The sequence below is a fragment of the Rhamphochromis longiceps genome, linkage group LG3 (assembly GCF_057381845.1).
Source record: "Rhamphochromis longiceps isolate RC_006_pf linkage group LG3, R_longiceps_female_GT1.1, whole genome shotgun sequence".
Classification (NCBI taxonomy): domain Eukaryota; kingdom Metazoa; phylum Chordata; class Actinopteri; order Cichliformes; family Cichlidae; genus Rhamphochromis; species Rhamphochromis longiceps.
In genome coordinates, this window is record NC_140559.1 from 38,806,182 (window position 1) to 38,831,699 (window position 25,518).

Here is a 25,518-nt window from a genome sequence, read left to right on the forward strand (position 1 = left end):
TCCTTGTTGCCTTGTACTTGTGACATGTGCAATGACAATAAAGTTGAATTCTATTATATTCTATTCTAAAATACCTTACCTACCCAATGGCACACTGGTTTAGTGTGTCTAATGCCACTTGATGTCAGTGTTGCGAAGCTTTCAGCTGAAATTGTCAATACAAATGATTGCTTTTAGTTTCCAGGATATGAACTCACCTTTGTTTCACATCAGTTGGATAGGGACTTTCTGATATTTTACTCTCTGTGGTTGTTGTTTTTTTAAAGAAATTAAGAAATATTAAGAATCATGATTTTCACAGCTTAAAGTTGCCTTATTGTTAGCTGCTAATGGCTAAAACATTCTTAACCTGTAAGGTGTGCTCTTCTCACCTTTCTTTTAAATGATATTTCTTAACAGCAGAATCTTTTAATGCTTTTTTGATTTTTCATTTTTTGGACAAAGACATGACTCAGTGTGTGCATTAGCAGTCACCTAGACAAGATGGAATAAACTAGCTGTCCTGTGAAGGAGAGTCTTAGGATATTGGATAGATTATATGAGGTGAAAAATGAGTGCCTCCACTGTTTTGTTTTGTTTTTTGAATCACAGTTCTGTAACCCAAACTATTGATTCTAGCATTTTAATTATGACAGTAAATACTCAGTTACAATGTTACAAACCTTTTATTCTAGCTTCTCACTAATACACATCTCTACCCTACAAACCTATTTACTAACATAACAGCCTGTTCATTTCTTTGATTTTTAATTTGTTTTGGAATTTTTTTTGTATTCACGACTTCATTTTTAACGCAATTAAAGCACATTTTCCATAGATTTACAACAACTTGCTTTTGACAGCCAAAACACAAAATGAAGAAACTAGCGTCAAACTGTGGGCCCAGTCTTTAATTCTACCATAATATATACACTTACTGAGCTCTAATGCTAATTTCATGTCTATTTATGTTAGGTTTGCCAAGTCAAATTATAGAAGTAAATATTTACTTTAAAGACCTAGTTACATTACATATAATTACATTTTATGATTATTTAGCTGTTGAACTAGTACACAAATAACAGTTTATTTGTGCGTAGTCTACAGTACAATACAATCACCCCTTTTCAGTTTATGCAACCAGAAGTGCAGGAATCTGCCAAACAGGACAAAGCTTCAGTGTTACAGGAGCATATTTCTTTATTTCACTGTCTTGACAAACACATCTTACTCAGGTTAAAACTAATGCAGGAAGATTCACAAACTAAAGCCTTCCTTGATTCATAGTTAGGTTCAATATAGCAGTTAATATAGAGACTCATTCAGATTACCAAAAATAAAAGAAGGGTTCTCATCAGAAAAGGAAAATGTTAAAGTAACAAAGTAAAATCTATAGTAATCTGTAATATATCTAGCAGCACAGAACATCTCAAATCCATGCCATGTAATATAATTTAAAAAAAAAAAAAAAACAAAAAACATAATGCGCATGCAAATGGGTTATTTCTCTTCATAAACTTTAGGCTTGTTTGTAGGAGAACAGTACAATGATATATTAAAAATAAATTAACATATTCAATAAATTACAATTACCCAAACATTTGATTGTGAATATGAAGCACTGTCACATTTTCTCTTTAAACATCTAAAATGAGTTCAGCTCTTCTAAAGTTTTTCTTACAGATAATTAAAAAAAAAAAAAAATAGTTGCGAGAGTAAAATTTACCAAACACAATACTACTAATACTTCCACTGCAAACATTTTAATACGTGTGACAGGAATGTCAATCATGAAACTGCATTGTACTGTCTGCAGCCAAAGTGACCATTACAAGCGTCACATGTGTTGCACTCCTTGCAGCACAGTTGTAATTTACTCAAAGTACCTCGAATAGAATAAACCAATCTGAAACTTCATATTTAAAGGCAGGTGCAAAATGAATCAACAGTTCGATCAGTGAGCCAGGAGAGGGTGTTGGTAATCTTTTATAAATGAGTAGCAATGTGCTGGAGTTGCTCAAATACTTCCAGTGGCCTCCTGAAGCTCCTCTCTGAAGGTGTTAAGTTCCACTATTGTGTCATTGAGCACGGCTGCAACTTCTTTTAGTCTAGCTACCATCTCCTTCTTGCAGCTTTTCTTCAGCTCCCTGGAGTCCTTGGTGAAGAACTTATCCATGCCTTCAAAGAGTCCTTGCACTGCGGCCACCGCTCCGTCAGTCATTTCCGTCGCTCGCATCACGGGGGAGTCGACCAAGCTTATTATTTGGACGGCCCTGCGGATCTCCCAGTCCTCTGAGTAATGCTGGGTTCCAGACCTGAGAAACGGATGGCCTCGCAGTTTGTACAAGCCCTCATTGACAAAGTGGAGGATTTTGTTGATGTCCAGCAGGTGAGTCTCATACTCTTGCAGCACTATCTCAACCTAAAGAGAGTCAGAAAAGAAAAAGGCAGGTTCAAGCATGAGATGAGACGTGATATTCAGTTTTAACTTTTACAAAAAAGTTGCATTAAATCCTCAAATGAAAAGTAAAAACACTGCTCTGAGAAGTTTCCAAGTAATCTACAGCACTGCGCTTTATAAAACTACAGCTTACCTTCTTCTGGTCCTGCATGTTGTTAACATTGTCCGAGATGGCTGCAGAGGCCGAAGTTATTCCTCCAGCTGTCGCCACACCCACACCTATAGCTGTAATTACCAGAGAGGCGCCAAAAGTGAAGGGTGCCAGAGCTAAACCAGCAATAGCTGTCACACCGCCCACAGCTGTGGTGGTGCCACCAGTGATCCCAGCAACCTTGGCTTTCTGGTGGAACTCGTTGATGTCGTCAGCAATGGCGTGGAGCTTGATGATGTCCTGCCAAAGGACCTCGGCTCGCTCTGTGAAGACCTTGTTGAATACACGCAGGCCTCGATGAACCTTGTCTGCCAATATGGTGAACGACCTGGGAAGTAATCGAGAGCCAAAGCAGAGAATTGGAAGCAGCGAGTTAAAATCGGGTTCTTGATAAAATAACATCTGGGATCCCATCAGCTTGTCTGCTGACCTGGCCTGAAGAGGCCAATTTTCCTGGCTTCCAGTTTAGCCAGAATGTAAGTGAACCAATATCATAGATTTGACAGGCAATGCTATTTTTTCCAGGCATAATTTTGCACCACCAAAATGATTCACAACACATGGCATGTAATGTGACCTTAAAATCAAAATGACATCAATGGGATCAAAATGTCAGGGAACAGAGCAGAAGGCAGCCAACGGGGCAAAGAAGCACTTTTATAAGAAAGCTTCATTAAGAGAGTTCAGTCTATTATAAAGAATAAAGGTGGCCAATACCTGATAATTAACTTTCAATCACATTACAAACTAGTTCACCTTATCTACTGTATTTCCACACGTTTTTGAACATTTAAAAAAAAAAAAAAAAAAAAAAACCCACAAAGAAAAAAAAAAAAAACAACCCCAAAATAAGCACTGCACCCATTTCCCATTTGCCTAGAAAATTTTTTTTTTTTTTTTTTAAAAAGGAGGGGTTCGTACTTATTTACTGAATGACAGATTACCACAACATTAACTTCTGGTATCAAGCTGCAAATTACTGCACGTACTTTGATTCATCTTTCATGACTATCTCCTCATCGTCTGATGCCACCTCGTCCCATTCTGTAATGCAAAACAAGCAAGAGGTGTTATTTAAGCTTTGAAGATATGTCAAAGTGTTAGCTTCCTTTATTTCAATGTGAACAAGTCTGATTGTGACTCACGCTCCACTGTGTTCCACCACTCCATCAAACTATCAGTGTCCTGTGAAAATGAAGTGTGACAGTTTACTTGAAAGATCAGTAAACAAGCCTGTTTAAAATAGAGTATCTGCAGTGTTTAAAAAAAAAAAAAGAACAGAAAAAAACCCCAAAGACTGACCCCATCCTCATCTTCATTCTCATTATCTGCCAAAGCCTGCTCATCCATCTGAGCAGCCCGCCACTCTGCCTAAATTGGAAAGGAGGGGTGGACGTGACCAAAAACAAACCAGTGATTGAGTCAACAAGTCTCTGCAGCACACATTCATACATGACTTATCAAAACAAGCTGAGCCCTTGCACATATCAAGTTGTAGTTGGTGTGTCAGACTCTGCAACTAAACCAGTCTGGCCGCATGTCAAAGGAATGTGGTTCAGAGAGAAACAGAACGAAGGCAGCAGTGGGGAACAAAACATTTCATTGTCAAAAAGCAGCCGACGACTGAGAAACGAAAGTTTGCCATGTATAAATAACGACAAAATGTTCTTAAGGAAAGGAAATCACTCAGAACAGTTTGTTTGATCCTGTTTTAGGCTTTGGTTCTGTCACAGCAACACACTCTTCATTTACTAAATCAGGTTTAGAACAGAGTTATTAGTGTAAAATAGTAAAACTGGTAACAATGCTGTACCCAGCACTGATATGTGTTCCAAGTTTATCATGACAGCATTGTTAATTTAAAGATTATTTAAAGGTAAAATTCTCCATGAAGATGATTCGATGGAAAATGTTTTAACTGAGCCTGAAGTTGTTATCAAACTCAAAGCCAAGTCAAGAATGTGTATCACATTCCAGAATAACCTGAGAGGAAGTAAATGCTTCTTATTAGGACATCAATACTGGTGTGATTAGATAAGGATTATGGACAGACTATTCATTGCTGTATAAGTCAAAGTACTTTTGTAACATTTAGGTTTTTTTCATGTTAAAAGTTGTGAACTCACCCTAGCAGCCTCTGATAGGTAGTCACCAGCTCCTGGTGGATCTTCACTCTCTGCATGTGTGGCTTTGTTCTATGAAACAGACAGAGTAATGATGCGGTCTTGTACCTGAAGACCAGACAGCAATAAGAAAAACTCCTGCAAAGTTTAGCAAACCTTATGTTTCAGTTTTTTGGGGACTTTTTTGGGCGACTTTTGAAGTTTTGAGGCCTTTTTCTGTTGGCAGGGGAGAAAAAAAAACAAGTATTTTTCAGTCATATATTACATGATGGCAAAAGAAAGCAGTGGAAGTAAATCAAAGTGAAATGAGTACCGGTTTGTAGAAGTCCACTTCATCCTGTTTATCTTCATCATACATCTCTCCGGGACTCGTGAAATCTCTGTCTGTCGTGTAGTCCTCAGCAAACACATTCTGCAGAAGCAGGAAGTAAATAAATGAAACCCAAAGCTCAATAAGTGTTAGCAATAGTGTGTTATGCTAATGATTGTAAGATAAACATACACTTGATGCATGCCGGGGTGTGTGGTAGCTGAATCCGATTAGTTCACTCTGTCCATTGGCTGTCTTAGCTTTTCGTGGCACAGGAAGGGGAGGTTTAGGTTTTGCTTTTTTCTAGCAGGGAAAAAACAATTTTATTTGTCATGGTGACGGCACAAAGATGTATTTAACAGCACGAATAGATCAGAATCAATTTACAAGTCACTCGGCAAAAAAAATAAATACCTTGTTTCAAAGATTTTAATGGTAATGTTACAAAACACAAATTTGAGAAATTTTAAATTAAAAAAAAATAAAAAAAAAATCTAAAATACCGGTTTGCAGTCCTCCATTTCATTTAGCTCTTCATTTTCTAGCTCCTCTGCACACCAGCTGGTCTTTATCAGATTAAGAAAAGAAGAAACTTTATGAAAATCAGAAATCAAAAACTCATTACTCCCCATCCTGAATCCAGATAGTATTACTCAGAGCAAAAATATTATAATAAAATTCCTGAATATTCAATCTGTTATGAATTCACCCTTAAAGCTGTAACTAAATCCTGCTGAGGACAAATCATTCACAAAGCATACAAAAAGCTACTAAAGGCGATACAGAAGCCGTATTTTTCCCCTTCAGAGGAAACCAATAACTTGAGTTTGCATAATCCAATAATCTTTTTAAACTTTCGAGGACACACTCATCTGTAAAGTATGAAATGAACGACGGCCAATCAAAACAAAGCAAACTTGTCCTATTAAGATTTAAGGTGGGTTCATTGAGTCACATGCATTCAATAACACTAGTACATGCTCATGGCGCAGTATTATTTGGTCTGTGATTTTAGTCCATTGTCAGGTGGTTGCTAGGCAACAACACGTGTCATAGGAGGCATCGTCCTAATTTTGTGGCTATAAACAACATCTTAGCATTGTGAAATAATATCATACAATGCTATAAAGAATACGGGTTAAGCCCGTTGGTAGGTAGGTGGTTGCTTGGCAACATGAAGACATAATGTGATAAGATAATTGTCACATTATAGATAATTTTCAAGGAGCCAAAATATGTGTCAAATTTTATTGCGCAACTCTTAATTGCAGGCAAACAGAATCTATGTATTATCGTAAGATATAAGAAAATATTTCCCTTTCATTGGTACAACTCCTGGTAAGCTTGCAGTTTGAATTTCCCATCCATGTGATAATTTCATTTATCAGTTCTGATGTTAATGTCACAATATGACAATATTGGTGGGGAGAGTGATTACAAGGCTTCATTACATCAAATGCCATTTCAAACTACAAGGTTTCTAAATAGCAATTAATATGGAATGTAATCAATAATAGTAATTCATTACAAAAACTAAACATATTATAAATAATGACAATTAGGTTAGTCAAGAATACATCTTTTTGATGTACCCATTTACTTATTTTCATTCGACTATAAAAAGTGCTTAAAAACAAAACCATGCTAACTCTGTTGCTTCGCCCTTTTTAAAGGGTGAGCAAACTGGTTATAAACAGGACACCGAGTTATAGAAGACAGGTTTATGCAAGCCAAATCTGACTGTTACCTTCTTATCAGGTGTGTAGCCATGTGCACCAAAAACTCCGTCATGTGATTTCTCCTACATGGAAAAACAACAGTTTCAAGAATGTGATATGCCTTCATACCACAAATACCACATTTGAGCAACTTCACATGCAACGTCCAAACTACAGGAGTCCTAGTTTACACACTCCTACCTTTGAGCCTTTATGAGGTGTATAACCATGAGCTCCCTTTGAATCATCATTTGTCTGAAGAGAAAATGGTTTAAAACATTTTTAAACTGTTTTTTTGCAAATTACATGATTTTTACTTACAAAGCAGTAAAAGCTGAAATTTAAATAGTGCTCTGTGTGTGTGTAATACCTTAACTGGAGCAATGACGAATCCTCTGCGTGGCACAAACTTTACTTTCAATAACTTTTTGGTTTTCTGGAGAGAGAAAAGACCATATTTCTTAAAATGCACGGCAGTCTGCAGACTCTGTTATTTATCATAAGCATAACAAAAGCAAACAAATTTCAGAGCATCAACCTCTCCATGAGTTTCCCCTTCTTCCTCCTCTTTACCACTACTTTGCTCCAAAGCTGCCCCCTGTAAAATGCACATTATCCATTGTTAATGCAAATATCAGGCCCCAATCACATGGCAGCAACTCAAAGCATTTACACAAAGATTGGGGGAAATTAATGTATCCATACCAACTACTCATTCACACAACCTACCTTTGATGCATAAGGTGAATGTCCATTCAAGTCCTTTTCCTCCAGCACAGGGGAATTGGCAGATGGTCTCCTAAACAGGTGACCAACCTTTGGCTTCACACTTTTCTTCTGGTAATAAAAACATATTGTTAATGAACAAAGTTATGAATTCTACTGAAATGTTAGAAGAGGGAGGAGCATAATCTATACTTTGTAGTCCATCTCCTTGTTATCTTCAAACTCTCCTGCAGACATTTGCAGCTCTGAAAACTGTTCCTAAAAAAAAAAAAAGAACGACACTTATATTAGTGTGCTCGCTAGGAATCTAATTATGACCAACTTTATGGTGAAGCGAAATGTCATGCCCAGGTTTTATTAATATTTATTACTTTAGAATTTCCTTAAAGTTTTATAGTTAAACTATTGGGAGTGTAGTGGTTTACAGATTCGCCTAGCATTTGAAAGGCACAGATCACCCGAGACACAGGAATGTTTCCCACTTGAACCATTTCTCAAAGCATTGATCATTTTATTTGTTCTTCCAAGAATAATGTTTTCCCATTTTTTCCCCAGTTTTATCCTTTAATATTGCACAACCACAGAGAATTTGGACAATCTAGTGTTACCTTGGACGCTTTACTCGTGAGGGGCAGCGTGTTGCTCTTCCCATTATTTATGACATCGGGAGATTTGCTCTAAAAAGTGAGAATCCTTGGCATTAAAATGACAAACAGTCACACAGAAAGAAGCAGGGAAACGGTTTTTCGTAGCGTACCTTTGACCCTCTCCTGGACAAGTGGGACATTCTGAATGCCTTGTTCTTTTTCTATAAGAAATACTGGAGGTGAAGCTACATGCAAGACATAGGATGTAAAACAGCCGGGAATGTGTAACAATGAATAAAATGAGATCGATGATACCTTGCTCTTGCTGTGACTCCCATCTTCACTACTTCCTCCATCAGAATCGGCCATTGCCTAAAGAAAATATTTGACTTTTAGCTACTTTTTGGTTTAAAATAACGATTAAAAAAATAAATAAATAAAAGCTAGTCAAATAACGAACGGTGTCTGACCTTCAGCGACTCCCTTCGCAGTCTCAGTGTTCCTGACTAGGGGAAAAAATATCACAAGTTTAGTAGCTTGAATGTTTTTAGCATAATTTTGATTAGACATGAGTTCATGATGTTCTCCAAGGTCAATTTTAAGAAATGTGTTCTTACAGGTTTGAAGTTTGGGTCTAGCTGAGGACTGTCATCAGGCCAGTCTTCCACACACCTTTCCTGTTTTAAGATGTAAATAAAACAGATCTTTATATTGCCAGTTGCCCACCCTCTTGTAATAATTCATGTTACAATATGTGTTTGTGCAACAACAGCATAAGAGCTTATGTGACGCAGTGGTGGTGCCATTTAGTTTTAGTATGCATATCCACCCTAAACAGAACATTCCTGCATCCCCTGAGGTTTGGCTTCCATTTAAGATTGTCTCTCTTTACCATCAGGTCAATATACAGCATCAGTTCATCATTCGATAATAACATTTTCCAATAGACAAACTGCCTTGAATGTGATCGATTGGTAGTCATAAAGGTAAAATTTGACTTCACTGGTCTTGTATCTTTATATGGAAAGCATATTAAGCCAACTGACATTATCCAGTAGTAAAAGTGTCTTAATGTTCATTCCATCCAACATTTCCATAGGATCTCATAAACAGTGTCGCCTCGGTCTGTCTGTAGAAAGTCCTCATCTTTATCGCTATCTCTGGAAAATTTGTGATCAAAGTCTCATATTTGATTAATGAAACTTACCTGCCCAATAAACAGGATGTCTTCAAAGACAACATAGTTCTCAGGCTCCACTGGTTTCATTTCCTGCACAATTATAATAAATTCAGAGCATCATAAAAAACTACTGTTTTAATCTCTTCTTATGTGCAAACCAATTACCCACATAAATTTGAAATTTGAACCCCATAGCGTACCGGAGTTTTTTGTTTACGGCGCGTAATCGGTTTTAGATTTTTGAAGGATGGTTTGGGAGAGACCTTCGGTACGCTTGGTTCAGGTTCACTCTAAACACAGCAGCGAGGAGACAAAGAAGGCAGTTAAAAGCAAAGTAAATCCAGCATATTTGTCAGCTCAACAAGAGGAAACTTAGTTTTTAGCCTACAGGGGATTCCAACTGTGGTGCCATTTCTGGTTTTAGTGGCTTTTCTGGCTGTGGTGGCCGTTCTGGCCTTCGATGTCGAGTTCGAGGAAGCGGCTTCGGCGGACGTTTAAAAGACTGCATCTGCGAAATTGATTATCAAAGAAGCTATCAGGCGCATGTCGTACAAATCAGAATTAAACTTTGCTGCTGATATACAACCTACTGCACAAAGGGAACTTCATCACAGCACACTTGAATGTACAGATAATGAATGATGTTTGTTACATACGTTGCTCATTCTACTTGGAGATTGGCCGGGTGAGTCAGACAGATCCCCGGCCTGAATGATGGGGGTCGGCTGAAGAATGTCATGCTTGGTTCCCCGAGGAGTTGTCAAGGTAATCTCTTGTGGCTTTTGGAAAGGCTTTGGTGGAACTGGTGGCGGAGCTTTTGATTTTTTAAATACATGTGAAGATGATGCATCTGGCACATCCAATTTCAATTCTGAAGGACTGTTAAGAGAAGAGTATGAGGAATCTGAGGCAATATTTTTGGAGGCCCTTCTCTGTGATGGAAGTCGCTGAAAAATGTCTGGGGTCCCACTAGAAACATCCTGGAAAGGGTCATATTTTGTAAAGGGAGTGGAACCAAATGGGTCACCCAAACTGGAGACATCTTGGAATAAATCCTTTGCGATCGGGCTTGCGAATGGATCAACTGAATTCGTCGATGCAGTGGAAAACGCACTCAAATTTTCTTTAAAAGACAAGCCAACAAGTTCCTTCTCTTTAGTATCTTGTTTGTCTTTCTTTGTTGAATCTGCCTGAAATAAATCAGTTTCTTTGGTTGGGGCTGTGTAAAATGGCTGTGGTGACTGAAACAGATCATCCGCCTTCTCAGTGGCAGTATAAAATTGATTTGCCACAGTAGATTTTGGAGTCAGGAACAAATCATCCTCCTTATTTAAAGGAGATGTGAATGGGTCTACAAATGTACTGGCAGGTTTATCAAAAGGGTTCGCCTTCTTAGCCCATGGAGTTTCGAACAAATCTTCCTTTTTATCAGCCTGGAAAAGATCGCCCTCTTCGCCTTTAAAGAGGTCAGAGCTTCTGGACAGAAAACTCTTAGAGAGGTTCTGCCCCTGAGCCGGAGTTGCTTTAAATAAGTTTGGAGAGTTCAGGGTCACATCGTGAAAACCATTAACAGTTGCATTATGACTTGGTGCTGATCTGTGGAAGAGGTCTTGGTCATTGTTGTCATTTTGGCTTTTGAACAGGTTGTTCTTGGGTTCAGGAAACATGCCTCCATTTTCCTCAGTCCTATTTTCAGAGGGAAGATTGCTCTGAAAGTCAGGTGGAGACACAAAAAGGGAATCACAGTCGACGCTCTCCGAAGTTTTCTTTCTTTTGTCCTCTGTTATGTCACCTTTGTTTTCCTGATAGTGGAGCACAATATTATTCTTTAAAAAACAAAAAACTAAAACAAAAACGTGATGTTGTCATCTGGGTTTAGAAGCATGAAATCAGTGTAATATACATACCAAGTAATATGCATAGAAAGGGTTCGTCCTGGAAGAACTCCCATTGACTCCATTCCTCTTTTAAAAGGAGAGAAAAGGAAGTGATTTTAGTCATGTCATGCAAAAACATCTCAGGGCTTAACAGGAAATGTTCCTCAAACAATTACACAGATTGTTTCATGGTGGCAGGGTAGTATTTATGCCAAGTTTAACTTTAGTTTCTTCAGTATCGCCCACAATTGATCTTTTCCTAATATTTCAATGGCCACACACCAGAATAGTGCCTCTCGCAAAGTCATTTGGAAAGCATCGCTAAGAAATGCTTCTTTTAATGACAGTCTAATATTAATCGCTACAACATGCTGACAAGGCACTTTATTAATAGAAAAGTCCAGTCAGACAAGATCTCTTGACAACAGCGTGATTAGACAAAGGGTGCAGCTTTAACCTGTGACACAGACAGAAGAGGAGGACTTATAAAAACACAAAGATGAGTTTGAATTAACACAATCTCACAAACTCACCTGTGGTTCAACGTTGTCAGTCACATCTGACCACTCACCACCCTGTGGGCAAAAAGTCACTGAGACTAAAAAGAGATTTCTAGAGTGAAGTGTTTACATAACGACATTATCAGGATGTATCATGTGTTTGTTGCCTGAAATGCTAATCAGTAAATACACTTTTCCAGGCATGTGACATGCACTTCCACACCTGTCCATTAAACACCAACTCATATTTTGGTGCCGTTTAAACAATAACTCACAAGTATGACAGAGGCACATCTGTGCTCATGCAGGGGAACCAATGCTTCTCAAAAATTTTACACAACCTGCAGTTCTGTGTAAGTGAAAAACTGCTTTCTACCCTCTGTGGTTTTTTTGCCATTCATTAGTCAGAATTTCAGGTTGTCACAAATTGTGACTTTGGAGAAAAAAAAAAAACAAAAACAAAAAAAACCCACACACCAAACTTTAGTTGTTACGTCAAAATTTTTAGACAACCTGAAATTCTGACACCCCCCTCGCTTCTTCCTCCAAAGAAAGTATGGATTGTAGATAGAAAGCAAGAGTGTGCATTTGTGTGTCTGTTCACCTTGTACCGATTATGGAAAGGACTCTGGGGAACTCTTTTCAGCATATTCTGCAGTTCCGCAATACTCTGTAAAGATGACATGCATGGATTATGGTCCGCTTTTCTTTGTTGTGAGCCAGCGAGTACAATACCAGTGATAGTTTGGTATCAATGGAATATTTTCAGATTGCAGTTAAAATGATGACGATTATCTAAACAAAATAGCTACATGTAACTTTCTGAGACTTAAGGATGTATTCCTGCAGAAGGTTCTTCTTTTACTTTTAATTCACAGTACATACAGTATGTAGAGGCTTAAAAGCAGCTTTACTTTTAGACTAGACTGTTGCATGACATAAAGAAGTTACGCAACATCTACTTTAAAATGAAATCCTGTAAGCCTACTCCTCCTGTAGAATCTAGTGTTTAGAAATTAAATGAATCAATGTATGTTTGTGATTGAGAAGAGTCCAACAGCAGTGATCGCACAAAATTAGCTTTGCTGTGCAAAAGGCACGCACGACAGGAGGCATCTTGATATTCTGGGTATGTCAATCTAGTTCGTTTGCCTGAACAAAAACAGCACAACATGCCAGCAGCAGTACAGGGAAACTGGCGATGACACATGAAACCATGAAGAGAGAGTGCTTACCAGTCTGAGGACATAATGCGAAAACTGTAGTATATTTTAAGTGGTTCATTGAGTAGTGCACTTTTAAGTACTCACACGTCGTCTCTCTCCAGATGCAGCTTCTGATGTTGTCGCCTCTCCGTGTTCGTCCCCTCCCTCGATATTTTCCTACAATATTCAAACAAATCAAAGTAACTGATTACCAACAATGAAGCTGCAGTTTCTGACAATGGAAAGTTTTAAATCTCCTCAAAGCGTCAGCCTGCACATTCTAATTAGCTTGCAACAGTCTCACACTGATTATTCGCTATTTATTTGAAATTCTTTAATACTCACAGCCGCATCTTCCCTCATGATGAGCAAAACTGGTTAATTTTTTGATGTTGAAGGTGAACCGGTATGTGTTTCCCCACCTGTGTGAGTTATCCTTTAAACGCAGCAGCTCCTCTGGACCTACTGGAGTGGCGTTTATAATTAGCTCTGAGTCTCACTCACCTGTGACAGGTCGGCCGGTCCGAGGATTTTCAAAATAAGAGGATTTTCTGCACATGCGATTCTTGTTTCGTCCGCTTGAAACCCAAATAACACCAACATTCACGGCTTAAGAGTGCCTTCGACCTCTACACATTATATTTTAATGCTTTAATTTTGTCACGGCCGTTTAAAAAGTCAAGAATGTAATAATAATAATAATAATAACGATAATAATAATAATAACGATAATAACAATTTGATAGCACCTGTTTAATTTCCCGGCCTTAAAACGTTGTTATTGTCCTTTGATCGCTCTTTCATGTCAAGGTTGTGCAACCACAGCTAAAAAATTATGCTTCTGAATTTGTTTAAATTAAGAGCCGTTTTTTCACAATTATTTTGAAGGTAAATTTCCGGTCTCTTACCTGTTCGGCCGGCTTGTCGTAGCTGCTTTTCTTCTTGATGTTTTTTTAGCTGTAGTGCGAACCGACCGGTTATCCTCTCCCAGCTTAACCAGGCGGACGTGACGGTGTATTGTTATTTATGACACCTACTTTGAAAACAACAAAACTCTCTAATGTGTAACAAATGGCATGAAAGCAGACGCAGACTGACTGAATAACAATTATTGTTCGGATTTGGAAATGCATAACAGAAAATACATCATATCTTCGTCTTCAGTTGAACTGTTATATAAGTAGTGAACCCATATGAACAAAAGCCATCCTCATGTCCAGAGCCCCTTGTTACTCCAGGGCTTTGGTCATGTCAAAGAATAGCAGTATGTGGACACTCAGGGAAATTATTAAGATTTGCCTCCTTTGCTGACTGAAGACACTGGATTCTTAGTTTAACAACGTCAGAAGTGTCAAATGGCAGAAGCTCTATAGAAGATCTGTATAATCTGATTGTGAGAAATGGTCTTATTTCTATGGGAAAACTGTAAAATACAGCATAACAAAGTGTATGTGCGACTGTAAAATGTGCTGACACCTGCTTGCCTCTGCAAAACCTTGAAACAGGAAGTTCAACTGAAATGACTCATTAGACCAAGCTCGCAGACAGCTCAAAAGCTCATCAGCTTTTCAATCTTCTCCCACGCCCACTCTAAATACGGACTGGAAACTAACAGCTTTACCAACACACATGCATGTCAACACACAGCATATTCAAATGTAACTCTTTATTTTCTAATACATAGTCTTTATAGGATCTTTTAAGTTTTGTGTGCTCTTTCTCACACAAATGTTACTCTTCCTCCATCCCAAAGACAATGCTGTGTAGTGTTGTCCAGCACATTCATTAAAAGACACAACATGAGCAGTGATGGTTCTGGTTGGCTCGTGCTACTGTCCTTTTTTGTTTGTATGCCTGTATCATTTATTCAGTTCATTGTAAACAAACAGTAAAATGCCACCAGAAGTTTCTCTATACATGAGTAAACTTCCTAAAATAATACAGAGACTTTATAAATGGATTTCTTTCAAAAATCTAGCTAAACAACACAATTATTCATAATAATTAACACGTGGCTTATAATGTTTAATCAAAAGCTACAAAGAAATGGTATTTTTGGCCCAATACCAATAAATTAAATACTTGTAAAGAAATGAAAGGAAAACCATTGACACACATCATGCAATTCTTTCCACAGACAAACAAAGAAACTTGGCAAAACATGGCATGACTTTATCCAAGCTGGAATTACCTGCCTCAGGTATGCTTTCATCCACACCTGACTAGGTGTGGCCAATTAGCACCAGCTCAACACATTGAGGAGATAAAAGCATACCTGAGGCAGGCTTTTCAGGGAGCTCACTAGTCTTTGCCTTGGTGGCACTAGCCAGTTCAGCCAGCCTGCTATGCCATTTTAAGATAAAACCTCTTCTTACTAACACTCTGGTATTCGTCTCCTGTTTTTATGTTGCAGCTTTTGATCCGGGTCGTAACACCAGCTAATCAGTGGACACTGTCATGGTTGCTCTTGTTCTCTCTCTCTTGGTCAGTGTGTGTGTGGCATTTGTGGTCACCTCCCTGAGTCCTGTCGTGTCTCTATGCTCAGCTATGCTGACTCCCCTCCAGCTCATTGGTGATCAAGCTGACTACGTAAGGCTGGAACAAACATTCATTCATAGCCAGAATGTTGTGTTAGCCAGGTACGAACTCTATTCATGCGTTTGTGCGCGCCCTGTGAAGTATGCAATGCCTGACTGCCACTATTGAAATTGCTCAAATGTCAAATGCTCACTCTGTGGTTACTGCCTTTTCCCCTCTGTTTAGTCTGCTAATAATAATTTCTACTGTGCTCTGCCAGTCTACGACAGACAAATTGATTTAGGCTTAATACTTGCTACAGAGAAACTGTTACAGTGTCAAAGAAATGAAAGAAAAACCATAAAACCAATGATTCGTATCGTGCCATTCATTCTACAAACAATCAAGCCTTCCAAGAAGTGACATGACTTTAGCCAAACAGGCAGGCTGTTTATAGTCACCATGTCCTGCCCTACAGAGCAATAAGTTCTAGAAGTGTTAAGTAGAAAAGTCTGAGGCTGAATATCTAACTCTTATTTATTATTATAGAACTCTTATATGTCCAACCATATCTAAAATATCATGGACATATTAAAAATGCATCTGAAGGGTTCAACTCTGACGATGTTAATTATGCATTTTTGCTGTGAACATTCTTCACAGTCCACTTTCGGGACAGTTAAAGAGGTTCTGAAGATTAAATATTTCACAAGCGAGAGGCATGTCAGATACACGTACAGGGAAAAGCCCAAAATAGTATGTGCAGAAAAAGATCATTGCCCATGAGTGTTTGACCCCTAAGGGAACCCATGTTTCTGTTATGCTATAGGAGCATGTTCATAGTTATAATTGAATGATTGTAATAGTTATAGGGATTTAGATCTGATTCAATGTTTAATCATATTAAATTAAAAATGCTTGCATCAGTTAATCAGAGCATAAAGTGTTTTAGACTTGATAGTTTGCTATCAAGAAAATCCATGATTGTCAAAGGGATGGAAAAAACCTACACATGTTAAAATAACATGTATTTTACACACATGTGTAACACATATGATGAAATTCATTCTGCAGACGAAGGTTGGGTGATATGTAACAGTTTTCCAACCGACAATCGTCAGCCCATTAAATTACGATAGGTGATATATTCACTCAGGTGACTTTTGATGGGCGGAGCAATGTAATCATGCACGACTGATTTGCTCGTTTAGAATTTATAAGTTTGGTTTGGAGGGAATATTTTACCTTCTTCTCTTGTTTCTTTCAGTATTATTAAAGCTACTTTTTGGATTATAACTCAATTGTAATCGTAATCAATTTTATATCAATCGCTACATTTTGCGCACTCTGACGAGGAAGAGGGTGCTGTCAAAACAGCGCTATTACTTTTTATGTTGACTGCTTCTCTTAGCTTCAACCAACATTATTAGCTTACTCATGGGAAAATAAATCGCTCTTAATAAATAAATCGATAGTTTATATATTCCTCCAATCGCCCAACTTTACTTACTGCAGACCAGGGGCGGAGCGTGGGGGTGGCTTACTGGGCTTAAGCCCGGGTTGTTTTGTCAGAAGCCCGGGGTATTTTGGAGTGTAATTTTTTCATAGTTAGATGCCTGGCTGACAACTGTATAAAACAAAAAGTACACACAATATTCGAAGCACATAGTGCACACTGTGGGAATTTACGACTGTGCGTGAATCCCCCCTGATATTGGTATGATCCGAGCTCAGGCACTAAGCGACTGAGCGAGCAGAGCAGCTGCTGCCTGTGTGCGCTGTTGGAGAAACGGAGCCAGCCATAGTAAGGAGAGCTTAAGTTTGACCAGGTACCAAAGAAAATCATTCATACCGTCCAAATAATGTAAATATGACGGTGCATCACCAAAGATTGATATCAAACTGATCACTTGACCAATATTACGTTACTTGCTCTTCGAGTGAATCAACAAACGGCGAAATGAAAAGCCGAACAAATGCTATTTTTTTTAGAGAGTCTTAGCTTACGTGTGTTTATTTCATATTTTCAGTTCTTACCCTCCCCGACTAAATCGGTTTCAGTTATGTACTGAAATATAAGAATGGACATTAGAGGCTTCTTTCAAAGAAAAAACTCAGGTAAATGTTATTTTATATATTATGCTTTGTATGTTGTTCAGTATATTTCTATGCAAAACAAGAGGGATTTCAGTACACAGCAGGATATTCACATTTGTAACCAGATATTTACACTTTAGGGAGAAAACATAAAACATTTTTACTGTACAACATCAATTTAGAGTAAACTTTTGTTTTAGATAAATATTGAAATATCTTTTGAATTAGTTAAATTTCAGAATAAAGAGAGACAGAGCTGTCTATTTTTTATCACTTTGATCAAATTTAGGAGTACATATACACTAAGTTTATTGTTAATTAATAAGAAAACTCCAGACGATTCCATTCTGAGCTGAAGAAGCTTCTGATTGGTTCGTAGAGTCCATGTGAGTAAATTGGTGGCACACCTGTGGATGCATATAAGGCAAAACACAGAGCCTGTTTCTGTGACATGGGAAAATCAAGAGATGTCAACCAAAACACCAGGAAAAGAACTGTGGAGCTCCATAAGTGTGGCTCAATTTGAATACAATTTGGTGCCATTTGCAATTAAGAAATACAGATAGTTTCTCTCTTTACTCTTAAAGTTAACAAATATGTTTTTTATATTTATCAATCTGAAAAAATAAACATTTAGTCTGATTTGATGTTACAATTAAAAAAGTGTTTGTGTTTTGATCTGAAGAGTTTGTAAATATCTGTATATTTGATGATTGTCAGCACAAAGAGGGAGAGAGAGGAGCAGAGAGGGAGATGGAGAATGAGGACAGAACAGAGATGGAACAAGAGCAGGTGAGACACACATGTTAGTCAAATGGTTGTTTACCAAAAGTATCACCGTATCATAGGTCCTCATGTATCTCGTACCTAGTGTTTCTTTTTAGGTTTGTTATTTTTCAAATTCTACATTTATTAAGTTATGCAGGCTTGTTTGCACAACAAGGCTAAATAATTATATAAACTTTTCTCAATCTAAATATTGTACTTTGGTAGAATTTAAAAAATCAGTGTAGTGCAGGTCTATGATGATTTTTAGTGCTACTACCATCTAGTTCTGATTCTGGTTCTGTCTTGGTTAAGTCCTCAGTAGTCCTGATTTTGAACTGTTGTAGTCCTGTTTTAATTCTGGATCAGTTCTGGGTCTGGTTGAATTGGGGTTTAGTCCCTGTGTCTTGATACAGCCCCGATTTTGTTCTGCCTTGCTGCTTAATTAAAAAACTAGTTCAAGGTGTCCTGCATATTTGATATATATTTTTCCCTATATGAAGTCATTCTTTTTTGAACAAAACTCAAAACAGAGCCAATTAATCTTTCAGTCATTTCTAACCCCCCCCCCCCCCCCCCCCAAAAAAAAATAAAAAATAAAAAAATCCCACATGCATACTACCCTTTAAGGCTAAGCCCCGGGTGTTTCAAATGTCTGGCTCCGCCTCTGCCCAGCAGAATTCGCAAACACTTCGTAGCCAGATACAGTGTGTTAAGTTTTTTTAAAGAAAACATTACAGACGCCATAAAGAAGGTGGAGAGGAGCAGAGATATGGGTGGGAATGTAAAAGTGGAAGAGAGTCTAATCTACTTTATGGTTCCACTGGGGTATCTCCTGCCCTCATTTAACCTTTCACTGGAAACACTCCGTGTAACCCACTCTAGAAACCCTCTGGCGCGGCAACAACTCATCAGTGACCCCTCCTTTGATATTCTAAATGAACTTAGGTGTCTTGAATCTTTGGGCCTGAATTGTATCTATACTTTAGACACAATTTTCTCGCTGGGAGGCTTTTTCTCAAAAATTGGAAGGACACTAAAAACAAAGAAAAGTTCTGATTAGAAGACAGGTATTCCAACGCATGAGCAAAACAATATGAATATGAGCAAACAAGAGCTATTTTAAAGAAACTGAAAGCCACATCCTTTCAAGACTAAGAAAAATACAAATTTAAATCTCTTAACTAGTAAAAGCAGGTGTCCCTTCCATTATTTGTTTTCAGTTTACACGAGCAAAAAGTTACCTACGATTTTCTTTTACTTGCATTTATTTATATTTTTAAAGTACTGATTAAAACACTAATGTCATGAATTCTATTTAGCAGTTTTTATGACTATGAATATCATATGTAATATATGGCATGCATTGCTTTGTTTGCATTATTTGAGTCTGAGCCTGTAACGTGTTGTATAAAATTACTGATGTATTGGTATCTGAATCAGTATGGAGGATGGATATGTTTAAAATATAATGACTGTAAATTTGTATAATTGAAACATTTAACTTAGCTAGTTATTAGTCCTCTAGGACCTTTGTCCTTGACTGCTACCCAAACACTCCCCTTATATCTCAAGGAAGCTGAAAAAGGTGGCTGGAAACAGGGAGGTCTTTGCTTCTTTGCTTAGGCGGCTTACTCCCATGACTTGATCTCAAGGAAATAGAAAGAAACTGGATGGATGGATGAAATGTTTATCTTAATTTAACCTTTTTTTTATTACTAAAGAAAAGATGTCATATGGTTTATAACGTTCTAAGATTTGGTTTTGTTTCGGGGGGTTTTTGCTTTATGGACCATAAGGTTATGTTACTTAATACTTTATGCTGTTGTTAAATTGAGTTATTTGGCATCCAGTTACCAGCATTTGTTGACTGCTGAGACATATGTTTTGACCAAGTTTAAAGAGATCATAGTGACATTAACACATTTGGTTCCTTTAAGTGTTGAGATCCTACCTGATGAATTCAATTATCACCATAGAAATATGTAAATAAAGTTCAGCAGTAAGTGAGACAGTTTGTGGAGTTGCATTTATTATTTTCATGCATTTAGCTTCATCCAAGGCACCAAGGCATTCAAATGTATGTGTCTTTTGTTTTTTGAATGTATAACACTTTTAAATGTGTTTTTATCTTACAAGTAGTAATTTATGCACAAGTTTGAAGCACTATAAAATAATGCACTTTTTCTCTATTACTTACTTACTATTACAATCTGAATTTGTTCAACAAAACACTTATATAACCACGCAGAGTGTGGTGCTCAGTGACTATTTACTATACTTCTAATTATCTAACAGTACACTGTATTCACAACTTTCTAGAAATATTACTATAAAATTTTGCATCACAATTCTCATGTCCTGGTAGTGTATACTTACACTTTTTCTTTTGTGTCCTCCTGTTTAGAGCCAGAGTAATGATCTCCCTGTTCAGGAGATCATTTCAGCATTAGAGGCAAAAGCATAAAGGATGAACAGGGATAATCATGACATTGATAATCATTTCATTGCTGCTACTTTCTGGTGTAACGTCATGCACATGTCTCACTCTGTATATTTTATTTTATTTATTTTAAATATTCTACTTATTGTTTACTCTATTTAATTTGTAAAATATGTGTACACACACACACACACACACACGTAGAAAAATATTTAGTATACACATCCAGAAATGCATATACTATTATATATTGTACATATATTTATTAGTTTCAGATGTAGCCATTCTTGTATTTTGCTTGTTTACATTATTGTATTTTGCACAACTCTGTTGCTTGTGAAGCTCGCACACAAGAATTTCACTCACATGTGCTGTACCAGTGTACCTGCACATGTGATGTGACAATAAAAGTGATTTGATTTGATTTGAGTCATACTGAAGCTTGCAGACACTGGACATTATAATCAAGCAATGTTATGATCATTTTAAAAAATATATATATTTTATATCTATTTGGGGGTGGCTATGGCTTAGGTGGTAGAGCGGGTCACCTACTCACCGGAAGGTTGGTGGTTCGATCCCAGGCTCCTCCAGTCTACATGCCAAATATCCTTGGGCAAGATACTAACCCCATGTTTGCCTACTGGTGGTCAGAGGGCCCGGTGGCGCCAGTGTCCGGCAGCCTCGCCTCTGTCAGTGCGCCCCAGGATGGCTGTGGCTACAATGTAGCTTGCCATCACCGGTGTGTGAATGACTGAACGTGTAAAGCGCTTTGGGGCCCTTAGGGACTAAGTAAAGCGCTATACAAATACAGGCCATTTATCATTTAAAGATTTCAGAGTGTATTAGTTTAGAAATTAGTGTTATTGACAGATGAGAAAAAAGCTAGTATTAATTAGAATTATCAGCTACAAAATGTGAAATTCTTTACCTTCCCCTCTCATCTATGCAGGTGTTTGGGTACTTTCAACATCTTTATGCTTTTTTGTAAGAACAGGTGTAAAACGCTTCTAAATGTAGGAAACAATGGAAATGTAAATTGCAGGATTGCAGAAGTAATTTTTGGACACATTTTTGAGGCACTGTAAAGACATGCACTCTTACTTAGAGATACTTTGATTTAGTGTAACAAAACAAATATCAGCCCACATGATAGTCAATGACTACTTATCTGATATACTTAAAATTCCACTGTATTCACATCCGTTTAGAAACAACACTATGAAATTGTTCAACAGCAAAGATTTTATATTTCTTCTTTTATCTGTGGCTGTTTAGAGCTTAGTAGTTTTATCTGTTAATCACATTTTAATTGCAGCGCTACATCCAGAAGCACGAGACACTTCATTGCTGCCACTGTCTGGTGAAATGTAGTAGTGAAGCTTACCTGCACTGGACTCAGTAAAGCAGTATCATAGATTTTTATTTGCAGGTAAGTAAAAGAGCTGATACTGGTTAAAAATTCTAATGTGTAGTTTTTGGACTCAAAAGTAAAAGAATGTACAATCTACTTCAAAACTTTTCATAAAGGGAAAATAAACCTCAGAAATGAGATCTATTAAAATGTACATGTTTAAATGCTACTATTCTATTATGCTAAAGCTTTGAGCTCAAAATAAATTTTAGCATGTACCAGACTATTTATCCATTTATGTGAAAATTTCAATGTGTTTGTAGAGAAAATTGTGTGGAACAAAACCTAATATTCAATTATCTTTCCAATTGTTAGTAGGCAGTAACAATAAGAAAAGTGAAAAGACAGCTAGCTTAATTAAAATGTACTATAGACTACTACTATATGCTAGCAAGTTGGTCCTTTGATGGCACTACTCTGCTTACCATGTGAACCCACCAGTTCCAGGTGAACAACTATTGACGTTCCATAGGGATGCACCGATACCAATACTGGTATCGGGTATCGGGGCCGATACTGTAAAATGTGTGTGTACTCATACTCGTAAAAGTTAACCGATACCATGATACTAACTTATTTCATTAATGAGAGGGTGGCTTGTCATTTTTGTTGTAGTTTTTTAGATTGGCCACTAGGGGGACATCCCGTGCTAAACAGGCACAGGGTTAGACGAGTCAGTCTGGCAGCTCCAGATAAAAAAAAGAGAAACTGGAGGCTGCTGTAGCTAGGCTAAACCAGAGGCGGAGCCAGACATTTGAAACACCCGGGGCTTAGCCTTAAAGGGTAGTATGCATGTGGGATTTTTTTATTTTTTATTTTTTTTTGGGGGGGGGGGGGGTTAGAAATGACTGAAAGATTAATTGGCTCTGTTTTGAGTTTTGTTCAAAAAAGAATGACTTCATATAGGGAAAAATATATATCAAATATGCAGGACACCTTGAACTAGTTTTTTAATTAAGCAGCAAGGCAGAACAAAATCGGGGCTGTATCAAGACACAGGGACTAAACCCCAATTCAACCAGACCCAGAACTGATCCAGAATTAAAACAGGACTACAACAGTTCAAAATCAGGACTACTGAGGACTTAACCAAGACAGAACCAGAATCAGAACTAGATGGTAGTAGCACTAAAAATCATCATAGACCTGCACTACACTGATTTTTTAAATTCTACCAAAGTACAATATTTAGATTGAGAAAAGTTTATATAATTATTTAGCCTTGTTGTGCAAACAAGCCTGCATAACTTAATAAATGTAGAATTTGAAAAATAACAAACCTAAAAAGAAACACTAGGTACGAGATACATGAGGACCTATGATACGGTGATACTTTTGGTAAACAACCATTTGACTAACATGTGTGTCTCACCTGCTCTTGTTCCATCTCTGTTCTGTCCTCATTCTCCATCTCCCTCTCTGCTCCTCTCTCTCCCTCTTTGTGCTGACAATCATCAAATATACAGATATTTACAAACTCTTCAGATCAAAACACAAACACTTTTTTAATTGTAACATCAAATCAGACTAAATGTTTATTTTTTCAGATTGATAAATATAAAAAACATATTTGTTAACTTTAAGAGTAAAGAGAGAAACTATCTGTATTTCTTAATTGCAAATGGCACCAAATTGTATTCAAATTGAGCCACACTTATGGAGCTCCACAGTTCTTTTCCTGGTGTTTTGGTTGACATCTCTTGATTTTCCCATGTCACAGAAACAGGCTCTGTGTTTTGCCTTATATGCATCCACAGGTGTGCCACCAATTTACTCACATGGACTCTACGAACCAATCAGAAGCTTCTTCAGCTCAGAATGGAATCGTCTGGAGTTTTCTTATTAATTAACAATAAACTTAGTGTACATGTACTCCTAAATTTGATCAAAGTGATAAAAAATAGACAGCTCTGTCTCTCTTTATTCTGAAATTTAACTAATTCAAAAGATATTTCAATATTTATCTAAAACAAAAGTTTACTCTAAATTGATGTTGTACAGTAAAAATGTTTTATGTTTTCTCCCTAAAGTGTAAATATCTGGTTACAAATGTGAATATCCTGCTGTGTACTGAAATCCCTCTTGTTTTGCATAGAAATATACTGAACAACATACAAAGCATAATATATAAAATAACATTTACCTGAGTTTTTTCTTTGAAAGAAGCCTCTAATGTCCATTCTTATATTTCAGTACATAACTGAAACCGATTTAGTCGGGGAGGGTAAGAACTGAAAATATGAAATAAACACACGTAAGCTAAGACTCTCTAAAAAAAATAGCATTTGTTCGGCTTTTCATTTCGCCGTTTGTTGATTCACTCGAAGAGCAAGTAACGTAATATTGGTCAAGTGATCAGTTTGATATCAATCTTTGGTGATGCACCGTCATATTTACATTATTTGGACGGTATGAATGATTTTCTTTGGTACCTGGTCAAACTTAAGCTCTCCTTACTATGGCTGGCTCCGTTTCTCCAACAGCGCACACAGGCAGCAGCTGCTCTGCTCGCTCAGTCGCTTAGTGCCTGAGCTCGGATCATACCAATATCAGGGGGGATTCACGCACAGTCGTAAATTCCCACAGTGTGCACTATGTGCTTCGAATATTGTGTGTACTTTTTGTTTTATACAGTTGTCAGCCAGGCATCTAACTATGAAAAAATTACACTCCAAAAGACCCCAGGCTTCTGACAAAACAACCCGGGCTTAAGCCCAGTAAGCCACCCCCACGCTCCGCCCCTGGGCTAAACAAAATGTCAGCAGTGTGGACCGGAACAGCCAACTTTAACTCAGGTTTTGAAAAAGGGATGAAAAATGTCAAGAGAAAATCCACGGGATGTTAAAATAACAGAGGCTCTGACTCATTTTATTGCTCTGGATGACCAGCCAGTGCCAGTTGTGGAAAACATAGGATTCTTCTCAGCATACTCGAGCTGCGATATGAAATTCCCAGCCGCCCACACATCAGGGAGATAATGGTGCCAAAACTTTCTAAAGAGGTAAAGACAAGCAGTGTGTGCGATGTCAGTCCTTGGTTTAACGGCACAGTGGACTGATGATCCACGGGCAGATGGGGAGTTCGTTCGTCAATGCCAAATACTTTCGTTATTTTGTTTGTTTGTTTACAATATGGACACTCTGCAACAATTTAAAAGTTTCTTTTATTCTCAAACCTAATTTGTATTTATTTTATTCCAAACAGAAGTGTTTATTTATTATTCCGAAAGCTCGAGACAGTGCCAATAGTTCAGTGATGTTTTGTTAAATTACAATGTGGAGACTCTGCAATAATTTAACAGAAGTGCTTATTTTTCACTTGAAATTTTTTTGTGGTCATTTTTATTAAGATATTATTGATTATCAGCAGAGAATAAAATAAAACCTGTCTTCCAATTCATTGCATTTGTGTGTGTGTGTGTGTGTGTGTGGTAGAAGTATCGGTTTTCGTACTCTGTATCGGCAA

At 37.5% G+C, this 25,518-nt stretch overlaps 1 protein-coding gene across 3 annotated transcripts; it reads right to left on the bottom strand.

Moving 5' to 3' along the window:
* Positions 1-683: 683 nt before the first annotated feature.
* LOC146674546 (uncharacterized) lies at positions 684-13,297 on the bottom strand. 3 transcript variants are annotated; one of them, XM_085396903.1, is made up of 30 exons: positions 13,163-13,297; positions 12,923-12,994; positions 12,217-12,282; positions 11,646-11,687; positions 11,143-11,199; positions 9,892-11,061; positions 9,624-9,743; positions 9,436-9,525; positions 9,263-9,325; positions 8,673-8,732; positions 8,526-8,561; positions 8,371-8,427; positions 8,226-8,276; positions 8,077-8,145; positions 7,661-7,726; positions 7,472-7,576; positions 7,281-7,340; positions 7,113-7,178; positions 6,944-6,997; positions 6,772-6,825; positions 5,528-5,590; positions 5,217-5,327; positions 5,028-5,126; positions 4,871-4,930; positions 4,718-4,786; positions 3,894-3,962; positions 3,737-3,776; positions 3,581-3,635; positions 2,574-2,919; positions 684-2,401 (listed from the first exon to the last, which is right to left on the bottom strand). In XM_085396903.1, the coding sequence occupies exons 1-30, from the start codon at positions 13,178-13,180 to the stop codon at positions 1,997-1,999; spliced, it is 3,693 nt and encodes a 1,230-aa protein (XP_085253029.1). In that variant the 5' UTR covers positions 13,181-13,297; the 3' UTR covers positions 684-1,996. The 3 variants fall into 3 exon arrangements, with proteins under 3 accessions (XP_085253029.1, XP_085253026.1, XP_085253033.1); XM_085396900.1 differs by having other exon boundaries at positions 685-2,401; positions 7,472-7,579; XM_085396907.1 differs by having other exon boundaries at positions 686-2,401; positions 7,472-7,579; positions 9,892-11,037.
* Between the last annotated feature and the right edge of the window lie 12,221 nt (positions 13,298-25,518).

Coding starts and splice junctions, on each gene's coding strand:
- LOC146674546 (XM_085396900.1), bottom strand. Junction 11,200..11,645: donor CTGACAACGTTGAACCACAG/GTGAGTTTGTGA, acceptor TCCTTTTAAAAG/AGGAATGGAGTCAATGGGAG. Junction 9,326..9,435: donor GCCGTAAACAAAAAACTCCG/GTACGCTATGGG, acceptor ATAATTGTGCAG/GAAATGAAACCAGTGGAGCC.